At 36.5% G+C, this 14,737-nt stretch overlaps 2 protein-coding genes across 2 annotated transcripts; one reads left to right on the top strand and one right to left on the bottom strand.

The window, feature by feature from the left end:
• Positions 1-9,225: 9,225 nt before the first annotated feature.
• LOC6560129 (zinc transporter ZIP1) lies at positions 9,226-10,683 on the bottom strand. The gene is made up of 2 exons (XM_001987096.2): positions 9,607-10,683; positions 9,226-9,408 (listed from the first exon to the last, which is right to left on the bottom strand). Exons 1-2 carry the CDS (start codon positions 10,652-10,654, stop codon positions 9,368-9,370), a joined length of 1,089 nt encoding a protein of 362 aa, XP_001987132.1. The 5' UTR covers positions 10,655-10,683; the 3' UTR covers positions 9,226-9,367.
• Positions 10,684-11,330: 647 nt separating this feature from the next.
• LOC6560089 (presequence protease, mitochondrial) lies at positions 11,331-14,695 on the top strand. The gene is made up of 2 exons (XM_043214337.1): positions 11,331-12,026; positions 12,093-14,695. Exons 1-2 carry the CDS (start codon positions 11,479-11,481, stop codon positions 14,560-14,562), a joined length of 3,018 nt encoding a protein of 1,005 aa, XP_043070272.1. The 5' UTR covers positions 11,331-11,478; the 3' UTR covers positions 14,563-14,695.
• Positions 14,696-14,737: the final 42 nt, after the last annotated feature.

Raw genomic sequence — 14,737 nt, forward strand, 5'->3', positions numbered from 1 at the left:
TTGTGTATGCGTGTGTGTGTGTTTGCGAATTGCCTTTGAGATTTTTCTCGATGCTTGCCTTGTTGCCTCATACGACAAACAAAAAAAGAAAGAAAAAGTCAAACTCAATATAAGATAAATTCCATGTCAGCTGACAAGGCTTGTATTTGAAAAGATGTTCATGAGGTAATACTATGTTTACGTGAAACACAAAACACAGTATTTTAGGATTTATATAGATCAATTTTTTTTATTTTTATAATTGTACAGTTTCCATTAACAATTCAAGCAAGCGAATATTATTTATTTTAACTGAAGGTCGTCGAAATTGTAAGGGTGGCTTTTTATTTGCATTTGCACGCGAAACGTTAGGCAAGTGCAAAGGTTAAACTTGAATTTGCAATTAGCTTAAATGCAAATGCGCAAAACTCAGATAGAAATCTCTCCGTAACTTGTCATTTGTAAATTAACCCGTCTGTTTGCTCCACAAAGTGTATATATCAGTTTGAATATATTAATATTAATAGAGTTACAGTCAAAATGTCCTAATAAAACATTTATTAGGCTCATAAATAAATCCTAGGTACTGAAATAGAAATGTGTTGTCCAATAGTGAATTAATTATATCGGGATCAGCTTCAATTAATGCTCACATATTCGTATTATTCAGACTCACTATTGTTTCCAATTACCAAATAAAATATTCAATATTATCGTGCAAATACGTAAAGTAGCAAATTAAAATTTCAAATGAATCGAAATTGAATAGTATTCATGAACATGTTAATAAATGCACAATACGTCAATTTCAAAACAGAATTAAAATATTGCTAATAAATTCATTTGATTTAATTTTTCAGACTGGTTTAGTATAAAAAGCGTCAACTGAATTAAAAAATATGCGGAATGGGTTTTTAACGGTAGTGCAAAAATTAAAAACAGTTTTCAATGTCACATTTAATTAAAATTATTTCATGCGCTGGCAATTTTATAGCGGCTAACACAAACAAGGCGAGACAGCCATCTGTAGATAACCATTAGGGGTAGACAAACAAGGCAACAAGGACCAAGGACTTGGCAAGCCAAGCGGCAAGGACAAGTGGCATATGATGTTATTACAGCGAAAAGCAAGCGAGAACGTTGCAATCGGGCGTTACCGATTCCGAAATACTCTGATACCAACTGATGACAGGTGCCGCAAGGTGGGTGTTGCCAAGAAATACCGAAAATCGGTATCAGAGTGGAAAAATAACATACTGAAAAAAAAAAATAGGTTTGCAATTTTCTTTTTGCGGAAGAACATATTACAGATCAAGTGCATTAATTTCATTAATATCGTATAAATAACACTCATGTTATAGTCGACAAAGTATTTTATATTGATCTTATAACTATCAGAAAAAAGTATTTTCTATATGCATGCATATGCATAAGTTTGTGGCAAGCCGGATTTCCGTTTGGGTTTGTGAATAAAAACTTGCATTGTCTTAGTATTCTATTACACTTCCGGTCATAAGAAATGAGAGGACTTCCACACATTTGACTTTGCAAAAACTTTTTAATGGGAAACTTGGCAATAAAGCTAGAATATATTTTACAGCTGGATTCTGTTGTTTAGTTTTGCCCCAATACAATAATGCCACTAAAAGGATCGGAAGTAAATACTAAATTTATAAAATAATGTTAACGTTAAGAGACAATTAAGTGTAAGCAATTAAATTTTCTGTTTATTTCAATTTTCATAATTATTAATTTTAATTTTAGTTAATTTTTTTCATTTTTCATCCACTTTCTTGAACTTGAAGTTGAAAACAATGAATAAAATTCAAGTCTTTCTAGACTTTTATTTTCTAAACGTACCTCAAACTTGCAAATGTTTCGTAGCTGTATATAAAAGTATATGCCGCTCTTTGAAGGATATCGCCAGCAAGCCACCAATTTTCTTAGTTTCTTAGCAGCTGATTTTACACACTTTGTCGGACGCAGTCATTCTTTAAGGGTGGTTAACTTGAAGGGTGTCAAAAAATATACATTCATATGGACACCATGGCCAGTGCAAAAAACCAATATACTCTTCTAACTACGGTATTATAGTATAAAAATCACTCAACGCACTCAACCTCAATAAGCTAAGGGCATCTATATTATAATGATCATGTGACGAGCATTTTCTAAACTTTTATCTTCTTTTGTTTGCCCACACGCTCAATTGATCCACTTACTTGGAAAAAATATTTCCGTTTGCGATAAATTTAATTGATTGCACAGCAAAACAAAGAAGCAAATGAAAGACTCGACGACTTGTTAGAAGTTGGTGGTGTTTTCTGAAGGCTATTATATTCTTGTGTTGAGCAACCAACCCGGCTTGAAATCAAAACATGACTGACTGACGATGCGGCTTCGACACTCTGAGCCACACTCGTTATTAAGATAAGTGTATACAGATACATACATACATATGCATATATACACATCTTGCACAATCACCCTCTCGATTCTCTATACCCTTGCATCGCTCTCGCTCATGCACTCTCATATATCTCTCTCACTCTCTGTCTGTCTCTCTTTCTTTTGTCGCATTAAATGCGTGTCTTTCAATTTTTTAAATTCCCTTTAGCATTTTCAACCACTAACAATATTTGCTTTCCCTTTGCCAGTGGAAATTTACCAGCTGACGGAGTTACACACATACATAGATATGCTCTCATATTCGAGTTGTGCATGTGTGCGTACTCAGTTTAAAATTACACACTCAGCTATACCGACACGTCGTGTGTGTGTGTGTGTATGTGTATGTGCATACACTCACTTAACAATGACACAATCATCTCTAACGTCCCAGTGAAAGTGGCAATAAGTTCAGAGTGCATTAGAAAAATAGCCATCACACAAAGCCCTTTATTCTCAATATGATAAAATTACGCGATTTAATCCTTTTAATAAAAATGGTAAATTAAATAAAATTTTAAAATTAAAAATTCAATCAAATTTAAAATTATGTATAATAAATACAATTTAAGACACCATAGAATGACTCAGTTAGCCACAATCGCAGCGGATATAATTTTTATGTCATGCTTATTTTGTATATTCTATATTTAAATGCATGTTTAATTGTACTTTCTGGGGAAAATTTGTTCATCGTTTCAACTTAAAAAATGAAAACATTATGCAATTATTAAATTATAATAAACAAGTTGAAGGGAACTACTAATTTAAGAACATACAATTTTAGTATTAAATTGTATTCTAGCAGAAATAGTTTACTTTTTTTTTTAAATAAATAGAATCAAACAATTTGTAGTCTAGTTAATCATAGAATAAACAAAATTCAAATGTGTTTAAAGCTGCTTAACATATCGACAGTATTTATAAAACTACAAAAGTTTTCTGCAGTTCAAAATTTCTTGACTTTTTAACGCTAATCCAGATGAAGTTCTATAATAAGTCGCATAAGTTTTCTATTGGAATTAAATCTGGACTTGAAGAAATTTAATTAAGGCTATCCATATTCTCATTCTCTTGAAGCCTGTTTCTAGTTGCTTCAGCGTTATGTGAAAATATCTCATCGTCTTGAAGCAGATATTGCCCACTATAAACCAGTTTTGGCATGATAGGATTTTGTAAGATACAAGGCAAAATTGGTATTGTATTGTAAGACAAAAGTTAAGAGATTATTGAATAAGAAGGAGAACATGTCAGTTGTTCTTTTAAGGCATTGTTGCAACACTTGCTTAACGAAACAACCAAAGCTTTATATGTTGTACTAAAACCTGTTAATAGGGTTATATCTGGCTGTGACGTACATTTACGACTTGATTTCAAGACAGGAACATTTTGACAGTTATAGTTATTCTCGCTAATCTTAACTTGGAAACCAGACTTGCACAGCAGATTGTCGAGTTTTCACAACGTTAACATTTGGAGTGCATGCAAATGAGATTCTGCACTTTGTTCGCTTCACACGTTTAATAGCAACAACAAATAACAACAAAATTGCTTTGTTCAAGTGTTTTCTTTTCTTGCCCCCCTCTCCCCTCCACCCATAACCATTGATTTTTATAAAAAGTAGCTTATGCAAATGGGCATGCGAAGAGCACGTGGCTCGAACCCTCAAATCCCTCTCTAAACAAAGGTTTAGACTGTGTGCGTGTGTCCTTCGGAAACGGAATAAAGAAGTTAAAAGTTTAAAGTTTGAGCTGGTAATTCAAAAATTGCATGTTTAACTCATTATTATATGGTTTGCGAGGTTTCGTTAAGTAAGTTTCATTTGCATGTGCATAAATAATATAATATTTCATTGTCGTTTAGTAGAATAATTATTGATGATGCATTCAGCTGCGAGTTGCAATCTTTGTAATTTTAATGGATTTTAAATAGATACTAATTATAGAAGTGCTATTTGTTTACTTTATTAAAACAAGTCAACAAATTAAATAATGTTTTAAAAATGAATGTTAAAAAATAAAAGAGAAGATGTAATTAATCTAGGGCTATTAAAATGTAATATGATCAAACAATTATAGAAATTATTGGGGAAACCCAGAGAAAACCAATGAGTCCAATGTGAGCTGTATACAAATCATCAAATAGCACACACGTAAGCCTAAGTAAGCGAATAATATCACTAAGCAGACATAGTGTACTGTCTGCTAAATGTTATTATCATTATTATTATGCAATATTTAGTTTGTGTTGAAGTGCGGAAATGATGATTTAGTGTATACGCATTTGCGTAAAACGATGATGCATTTAGGATAAGATAAGGAAAGCTGCCAACTATCCGCTGTACTTTTAAATCACACGACAATTACTTTAAGATATTATAAACATGTTTTGTCTGCCTTCAGCGGGTTCATTGACTGCGAAATCGTATCTCTGAAATTAATTAGTGCATGTCCCACTGTGAGTTTAGCTGCATGATGCTTAATATATGCTAATCTATAAGCTGTTGCTCAATTTGTCTCAACGGACTTAAAGCCAAATTAAAATCATATTAAAGCCTCGTCTCGAGGTCATTCAAATTTTCACCTACACCATCATTATCTCGTTCACATGACATTAGAATGCGTCTCACGTCTCAGATGAGGCAAACCGGTTGGGGAAATATTTTGTTTTTTATTGATTTTATGTATTAATACCCTGAAACCATAATAAAAATGGATAAAGCGGATATATGGTTTTGTGCAAAGGTATGTGACAGGCAGAGTGAAGTACCTCTGACCCCATACAGCATAAATATCCCTGATCAGAATCCGAGTCCGTGTCGATATAGGCATTCCCCCTGTCTCAGAGACTATAAGAACTCAAGACTTTAAGTTTTGAATATAAGTTCTCGTATATCCTGAGCCGATAAACTGTTCTCCATTTTGCGAATATCGATCATTTCGATTTTTTAATTTATAATACATAATATACCTTGACATATTATTGATAAACTGTAAATATTTCAATAATATCGGATATGAAACCCATGCACAATAATCAAAATCATGTTCTCATACAATACAAAATATTTAAGGGTATATCGTAGTCAGGCTCAGTCGACTACAGCATTCTTACTTGTTCCGTTTTCGTTTCGTTAGTATGCATATGTGTGTGTGCACGCACGCGTGTTTGCACGTATGTTTGTGTGTATTCACAGCAGAGTATTCACACACATTGTAATCAGCTGTTTGTGTCTTAACAATGACACACATTGCGACTACTGGAATTGACATACTCTTCTTTGAAGATTGTTAAAGTTATGGTAAGAATTATGTAACGCATTGAATGAAAGACTTAATTTTAATATTAACTTGTTTGTATTCTTTGTTGTGTACAAAGCAAAAATAAATATTTAAATGTGTGATCCAGAGTGCTTTTATTTTATAATAGTCAAATATCCAAAATGACCAAAAATGTATTATATTATAAATTTCCAATCAATAAAAATATAGTCGGTCCAATCCAAATTTTATTGTTATTGACTTTGACTTTTTCTGACGATAATTTAAAAGAAAAGATATCTGAAAGGGTATTCAATTGTCGACACGTTAGAATTTAGCTCTTTTTTACCAGCTGTGCGGCTGTTTTCCGTTTTTTTTTCCCCCGTTTTTTACTTGATTTAGTGGCATTAATATTTGCATTGTGTTTTAACTAAACAAATTTAAATATGCTGATTCCACTTGCAATTATTTCAGCTGTTTTCTAGAACAGGTATGTGTTCATTACATTTTTGTTATTAGTATTTGAATCTTAATTAAAAGCGAAGTGTTTGTCAGGTGTTGCTTAAGATGGAAACTTGTTCTCAGAACTTGCCGCCAGTTTGAATAATTGGCTTCCAAGTGCATTGCGCCATCGAAGTGCAAAGACTTCGGCCAAGGACAACGAGAAACAGTGGCCTGAGAATGGTTTTCGATTACAATAAATCAAATTTACAAATAGACAAAAGAAATACAAAAAAAAAAAAGAACATGAAACCATGAAAGTGTCTGTAACGATATATAATACAACCATCAGGCCTTTATGCATATATATCAACATAAATCTATCCATATATGTATATATCTTATAGCATATATATTTATGTGAGTGTGCCAAATGGGGCACTTGACACTGAGCTGGGTTAGATCAGCGGAGGGTGTTCTCTAGACAAAAACAATAAAACTCAAATGTTCGGCTCAAGATGAGCGACAAAATGGCGGCGATTGTGTTGACTTATGTAAGTTTGGGTGTGTGTGCGTGTGCCTGAAACTGTGCTATGCGGTTTTCCACTGCTGACTTTGGCATATGCAAATAGCCTGGCCCAAAGCATTACAGAAAAGCTCCGTTTTACATGCAGACTCTTTGTCGCGACCAAGTTTGTGAATTCATTTTCTGTGATCCAAGGCCATAATTTCATGCGCCAGACTTGGCGGCTTTATCAACTTCGTTTGCTTAATTTTGTATATTAATTAATTAAATTACTTTTCGCTGAGATTAAAAGCTCAAATTCAATCATTGTAATATAAAAAATAGCTCAAAAATGTCCGTTTATTACAGCTGCAGACAGCATCTCATCTATTCTAATCTAGCCGTATCAGTTAGAAATATTATTTAATAATTCGAGATTAAATAAATATACATGTATATATGTATGCATAGTTTTTATAGCGGCAAATATGCCAACTTCAACGCGACAAATAATATCCTAAGTTGTAACTTATCTATAAATTAGTGGATTTTCCGTAGGAATGTTGCGTAAAGCTTTTGCCTTATCAGAAAGCACAATTTTTTATTCATTCTCTTTAAGCATTACAAAACTGATGACGATAATGATACACATATATAAGTTCATAAAAGCATTAGCGAGTGCAAAAAGTTAGGAGCACTTTTTAAAATATTCGCATTTTGCGTCGTACCCATATTATCAGAGCACACAAGGCAATGACGTAAAATATTGAAATAATATTGTATTTTTAAATATAATTTTCCAACGTATCGAAATAAGAAACTAAAAATAGATAGCAGCTGATTTCAAAGACAAAATAATAACAAATGTGTCGAGTCGGTCAACAAGCATTAATCATGCGATATGTCTATAATGTACAGCTATTCAAATACATGCATTCACATATATTTGATGTGGTTGTGTATACAAACCCCCATGAGTATTTCCATATATTTATATATATATATATATTTATAAGCATGTGTGAATAATATTTGAAACGAGGTCAATTTGCCTTCCGAAAACCTGCGATCATATTCTTTATGATATGCACATGCATATTTGGCTCAAGTGCTTATCATAAATAAACTTGGGAGCTTTAATGGAACTCACCCGTCATCAGTCAAGTTGAGTGTTATTTCCACGTGGATGTCGCAATAGTAAATTGTTGATTAGCTAAATAACAACCACAATCATTTTACGCCCTTTTCTTCTTGTTATTCACTTTGTTAAATTAAACAGTTTACATTTTGAGTCAAATGACAACGATTTCTTTTTATTTTTATTGGCGTCCAAAATGTAAAGCACTTCGGTATTTCTCTCTTTATTTTCTTTACAGTTAGCACAGTGGGCTCAAGGCGACAAACAATGTCAATGAAATATTAAAGCTCAGTATGATTTGCTTCGTGTTATTTTATTATTATTTATGTGTACTGATTGTATACAAATTGCACAAATTGTTAAAAAAAAATTATTGTCAGCGTTGTGTTATGTAAATGTACAATACACAATAAAATTGTTGGTCTATTTCATATAATCACACACAATGTGTGTGTCACAAATAAACATTCAATATAATTTATTTTCGTTTTGCTTAATTCACTTTTCCTTTGTGTTCTGATTTTTGTTTTGGAGCAGTCAGAAGAACTCAGTCAACCAATGTGCGGCAGCTTCGATTTTTCTGCACAATGCGTGAATATGTAGGCGGCAGGGGCGGAGGAGTGCGGGTAGGTGGATAATTACAGCACCGTCCAGCAACGCAAGTTCACCGAGAGGCAGAAGTAGAGTACTATTTGGCGGTGGAAATAAACAAATGCACCCACTAACACTCATACACACGCTTTTGTACACACACACATACAATCGCGTCAGAACGGGGAAGAGAGAAAGAGAGAAATAAGGCAGGCAGGAAGGCAGGCCAGCACACGCAATTGAAATATATATAGAATTCACATCCAAATATTGGGAAGGCGTTAGATCAGTTCAAGCAAATCAGTAGATTCTTGTTTTATTTATTATTTAGCAAGTCCACACAAAAGCGAATGTGACAGAATTATTACGAATGTGTTGTTGGTTTGAAAATTTAAATCTACTTCTTCCGCACGCACAACCGTTCAGTTCCACAACTATTAACAGTTATGAGACATACGATTTTTGCCCAATGTTGTGCTCAAATGTAGCTGTTAACACGCTGTTCAACTCAAAAGAGCTACGCTCAGAGAGTGGTTGCTACTGTTAGAAAGTCAGTGGTGTAGTGCAGAGAATTTTGGGGCTTTTAACTACAAAGCAATCATTACTAGCGCTGCCAGTAAAATACTCAATTACAAATATTTATGTTATTAGGAATAAAGTATGCTTAATTTTCAAATTAAGTTAATTTGACACTTATAACAACCGTGTCCAATCAAATATATTCTGTTAGCAACGCCACTGCACATTTCTCTCAGAACATTTTTAACAGATTCTGCTAACTTAACAGCATAGGTCCAGTGTGTACACTCTCCTAAAAAATAGTTATCGATTGCGCTCACGTTTGAAATTCAATATCTGTAGAGTTAATTTGAGACTGTATGGTTTTTTATTTTATGGCACTTCATTCACATTTGACAATGGTCGTTTGTCTAAATAGATAACGTGAATATTACTATTATTATTTAAAAATTTATTACACTATTTATATCCATAGTAAGGCACACGCTAGGAACAGGAATCGCTATCAGCACCTTCCGCTTCGTCAGCTATCAGAGGTCGAGGGAGAGAGAGAGAGAGAGAGAGGGTGAGATAAGGGAAGTACAATTATTTAGAAAAGTATTATTAATGCCCATGGCTTTCTGAACATCAATCAAACGTCCATTGATAACTTAAGACAGTCTTAAGGTCTGTCAAAGTCACATCTTTTCTTTACTTTTCTTTTTTTTTGTTTTGATTGCCCTTACATAGTATTTGCAGTCCAAACATTAAGGCAAAGCCAATCAGTGCAGCAAGATAGGCACGCCAGCCAGCATGATTCTGTGTCAGGATCTCAAAGTAAACCACATAGAGCAACGTGCCCGAGGCAATGCCCTGCAGTATTCCCGAGGGAACACTCGGCTGATTCGCATTCGCCTGCTGGCTAATTCCAATGCCCACACCGATGCCAATGGGCGTGACAATCGAGAACGTTATTAGATAGATAATGGCCAGAGTGGTTCGTGTGCGAGCCACCAACAGCTCCATGCCCACGCAAAAGGCCAGCACCAATTTATGAGCGGCGACGGCTGCGAACATAAACCAAACAGTGCCAACGCTGCCCTCCAGTCCAATGGCCATGCCCTCAAACAGTTCGTGCAGCGACAGTGCCAATATAATGCCTAAGCCCCGCATCGAGGAGTCACCACCGTTGGCATCCACCGGCAGGTGGCTGTGCCCAGACTCACAATGTTTTGGCACCTGATCCTCTAGCGTAGATTTTGCTACTTCCTCTGTGTGTGTGGGGGTGTTGCTTATGAGAACACTGTGCCTCAAGCTGTGGCCCCGCACAAAGGCTTCACTGGCCAGCGACTCCTTTCGGCTCAACTTCTGCTGCTGGTGTTGCATAATCGAATGCATCAGCTCATCCAGGGCATACATCAGAAAGAAACCGGTGCAGAGCAGCATTTCCGGCAGGGCAAAGGGTGTGGCAGCTAAAATGCCACACTGCTGCAGGTGCTCAACCACTTCAATCACCTCCGGCAGCATGTGGACAAACGTGGTGCAGACGAGTACACCACCGCCAAAGTAGAGGAGACAGCGCACGACTGTCGAGGCGCGCGTCTCCTCCGGATCCTTTTTGGTCCACTTGAGGCAGCGATCCAGCATGTATGGCAAACTGCCGCAAATCACTGTCACCACAATCAGCACCACCATGGCCACAATTTTGGCAACAAGCAACGCATGCTGATCCACTGTTGTTATATCGCGCACCTGGATAATTTCCACCACCGGCTGTGTCTGTTTACCGTACATCTTTGCACCACCGATTGCCAGCCACAAGTGCGAACAAATCGCTGATGGTGCGCAGCACTTATATACCAAATACCCTCCATATCAGATGGCAATAAATTATATATTGGAGTACTGATTGACAGCACAAAATGCGATCGCCTGTGAACCATATTGGACGCTTGAACTCGGCTGAATTTCATTTTTGATAGCTGAATAGGAATTATAGGATTAAATACAAATTTATATTGTTATTGTCGGGCAAACAGAAAAGTGGAATGTTCAAACTGTTGCATTAAGCTTTAAAAGTTTTTCATTCGCTCAGCTTGAAGCGCATTTTTAACAATTTCAAATTGAATACGTAATTTTTAAATTTAATTTGGTGAAAAAATTGTATTCTTATTTTGAAAAATCTCTTCTAGAAAGAAGCAAAATACATTCAGAAAAATAAATCGTTTGAATATGCAGAAAATAATAATAATAAGATTAGGTTTATTATTAGCTTTATATTCATTTTCAAATCTCCATTCAAAAAATATTTTTAAAAAATTAAGGAAAACATTTTCATAATTGTTTTCCTCATTAATTAAATACGAATAACAGATTTTTGAAATACGGAGTCGCATGATTCTTGTCTTCAAACTCACATTCTGAGCTGAAAAATGTTTTTATATTAAAAAGAGATTTACGTCAAATAGTCAATACAGTTTCGAAATTTACTCACTTGATATTGTTTTGTTAGCCGCTCCACATAAATTGTTAATAGAAATCTTATCGATTTGGACTGAAAAATTTAGTTGCTACATTTTAAAAATTCAAAACAATTGGAAATCTTTTAGATTATCAAAATGTTTCGTCGTCTAAAACATATTAGGGCAATAAGGCCATCATTTACAAAATCTATCATGCGAAATTTCAAGTCTCTTACAGTAAAGGGTGTCAATCCGCAGTCAGAAGAAGTGTCTCAACTTACGATGCCAGGTGTAGTGATGGCTCCTAGTTACAAATATAAAGAGGGCGAGGTATACCATGGGTTCCAGTGTCAGCGCATTGAGGATGTATCCGAATTTGAGCTTGTGTCGTACACAATGCGTCATCTGAGCACAGGAACGGAGTTCTGGTATATCGATCGCAATGACGCCAACAATGTGTTCTCAGTCCATTTTCGGACACCACCCATCAATAATACGGGACTGACTCACATTTTGGAGCACATTGCTATGGACGGTTCCAACAAATTTCCAATTCGAGATCCCTTCTTAAAAATGCTTAATCGATCAGTTGGAACTAATCAGAATGCTATGTCTACGACAGATCTTACCAATTTTATTTGCGCTTCCAGGAACGAGGTCGATTTCAGGAATCTACAGCGCATCTATTTAGATAGTGCTTTTGGGTAAGTTATGAACGCAAATTGTATTCTATTAGCAGCATTTTTCTAGACTTGTATTATATATTGCAGGCCCCTTCTCACTTATTCAAACTTTACCCAAGATGGTTGGCGAATTGAACACAAGGATGTGCACGATCGGCAATCAGAACTTGTGATAAAAGGTGTCGTCTATAACGAAATGATTGGAATATTTTCGGACAACTCACGAATATTACGAAGAGATCTTTTAAAATGCATACTGCCAGATACAGCATACCATTATATGAATGGCGGGGATCCACTGGAAATTCCCGACTTAGAGCACTCGGATCTGGTGCAGTACTACAACAAATACTTTCATCCAAGCAATGGACGGATATTTTGTTACGGCTCCTTCGATCCAATGAAGTCACTTGAATACATCGATAAGGAGTATTTCGCTAATAAGGATGCCATAGACACTGCCTTCAGTCACATACCACCCCATCCCCGGTGGTCGGAGCCCCGCCAGATACACGTACCCTGTCGATTGGATATCCTGGGTGGTTCGCGAGAGAAGCAAAATCAAATTTCGATTGCGTTGCTAATGTGCGATAGGACCGATGTTCAGGGTACTTTTGAAATGAATGTTCTTACGGAACTATTGATTCGCGGTCCCAACTCGGCGTTCTACAAGGGTCTGATTGAGCCAAACTTCTCGGGTGGCTTCAACAAGAACACTGGCTATTTTCTAAGATGTCGAGACACGTATTTCCTTGTTGGCCTGCAAGATCTAAAGGTTGAAGATTTTGCCAGATTTAATGAGCTATATGAGCAAACTGTACTGAAAATCATAAACGAAGGCTTTGAGCCGCATCACGTGGAAAGTGTTCTGCACAATATGGAATTGGCGGTAAAGCATCAGGGTCCTGACTTTGGTTGTGCCGTCTTTTATACCTCGATGTCATTGTGGAATCATGGCGGTGATATTGTGGCCAATCTGCGGGTTATGGATAATATTGCCAAGCTGCGATCTAGTTTGAAACAGAACAAACACTATTTGCAGCAAAAAGTTGAAGAATATTTTCTAAAAAATACACACAAGCTGACAATAACCATGTCGGCCGATGAATCCTACGAGCAGAATTTCCAAAAGGCAACACAAAAGGTGCTCAATCAAAAGCTTAAAAACCTTGACTCCGATGATTTGGAAGCGATTTATCAGAATGGTCTTAAGTTAAAAGAGGAACAAAATTTGATCGAAGATGTCAATTGTTTGCCATGTCTAACGCTGCAAGATGTGCAGGAGCCACTGAAAATTCCCAAGATATGGGATGAGCTGATTCAAGGTGTGCCCACACAGCTGTGCAAGGTGCCCACCAATGGAATAACCTATTTCTATTCCTTTTTGAATACTACCGGCTTCAGTGAAGATGATATCATGCTCGTTCCACTATTCTGTGACATTATTCAAAATTGTGGCACAGTCAAGCATAATTTTCGCGATTTCGACAAGCTGCTTCGTTCAAAAACTTCCGGGATTGATTTGAAGGTTAAAGTTGTAGAAAATGTTAGGGACTATAAGCAATATCGAATGGGTATGTTAATGTCGACTTATGCCCTCGATAAGAACGTTCCCGATATGTTTGCACTGTGCGAAGAGTTGATGCTCAACTTCAGGATCGTAGATACGGATCGTCTTAGGATGCTCATCAAGAACTACATTTCGAAATTATCAGTGGGAATTCTAGTTTCTGGACACTTGTATGCCATAATGGGTGCCGCGGCATTGGTCAGCGATGCTGCCAAATTGAAGTCCCATTTATTAGGTGTCGATCACATAGATTTCATGAAGAACTATATACAAGAATATAGCATCGAAGAGATTCGCGACAAATTGTGTGCTATTGGCTCAAGGGTTTTCCACAAGGCCAACATGCGAGTTGCCATCAACAGTTCGGAGGCTCAACAACCAATCGTCCTGGAGCACTACCAAAGATACTTGGACAGGCTGCCCAGCCTCGAGAAGATGAAAAATAAAACGGATTTGCATTTGCTAAAGCCGAGCTATCATCAGTATGAAATGAATATAGCTCTCAACTACTGCTCAAAAGCCTTCTATGCCGTACCCTATTTGCATGAGGATCACCCTGGATTGCGTGTCCTAGCAAAGCTTCTGACGGCCAAGTATCTGTGGCGGGTGGTGCGTGAGCAGAATGGGGCCTATGGCACGAATGCCAGAATCGGCTATGATGGCCTCTTCACATTCAACAGCTATCGTGATCCACATTCTACGAAGACACTGGAAGTATTTGATGGTTGTTATGACTGGCTAAAAGAGTTGGGCGACAAATTGGATGAGGAAATGCTGCTTGAGGCAAAGTTGGGAGTGCTGCAGCTGGTCGACTGGCCAATACCGCCTGGTGAAACTGGCTTGGATTACTTTAATGTGAGAGTCTCGCCACAGGACTACAGAAAATATCGTGCACGTGCTCTCTCTGTAACAATCGACGAGCTTCGAGTCATAATTGACAAGTACTTCAAGCAGGAACCGAAACATTTTGGAAAATGTATTCTATGACCAAAACCGAAAAATTAGAGAGCCACTGAAATAGTTTTTATACCCTTGTAGATGGTATTATAATATTGTCATTAAGTTTGTATGCATTGAAAGAGACATCTCCGATACCATAAAATATATATATATTCGATATAGGCATAATTGTCGACCCGTCTGTTTTATATGCGCAGAACCT

Source organism: Drosophila grimshawi, unplaced genomic scaffold (genome assembly GCF_018153295.1).
Source record: "Drosophila grimshawi isolate 15287-2541.00 unplaced genomic scaffold, ASM1815329v1 contig_1369, whole genome shotgun sequence".
NCBI lineage: Eukaryota > Metazoa > Arthropoda > Insecta > Diptera > Drosophilidae > Drosophila > Drosophila grimshawi.

What these genes read in the sequence shown, in the direction of transcription:
- LOC6560129 (XM_001987096.2), bottom strand. Translation starts at nt 10,654, where the DNA reads ATGTACGGTAAACAGACACAGCCGGTGGTGGAAATTATCCAGGTGCGC. An exon ending in GTTTGGACTGCAAATACTAT is followed by an intron (nt 9,409 to 9,606) that starts GTAAGGGCAATC and finishes GACCTCTGATAG; the next exon opens with CTGACGAAGCGGAAGGTGCT.
- LOC6560089 (XM_043214337.1), top strand. Translation starts at nt 11,479, where the DNA reads ATGTTTCGTCGTCTAAAACATATTAGGGCAATAAGGCCATCATTTACA. An exon ending in TATTTAGATAGTGCTTTTGG is followed by an intron (nt 12,027 to 12,092) that starts GTAAGTTATGAA and finishes TATATATTGCAG; the next exon opens with GCCCCTTCTCACTTATTCAA.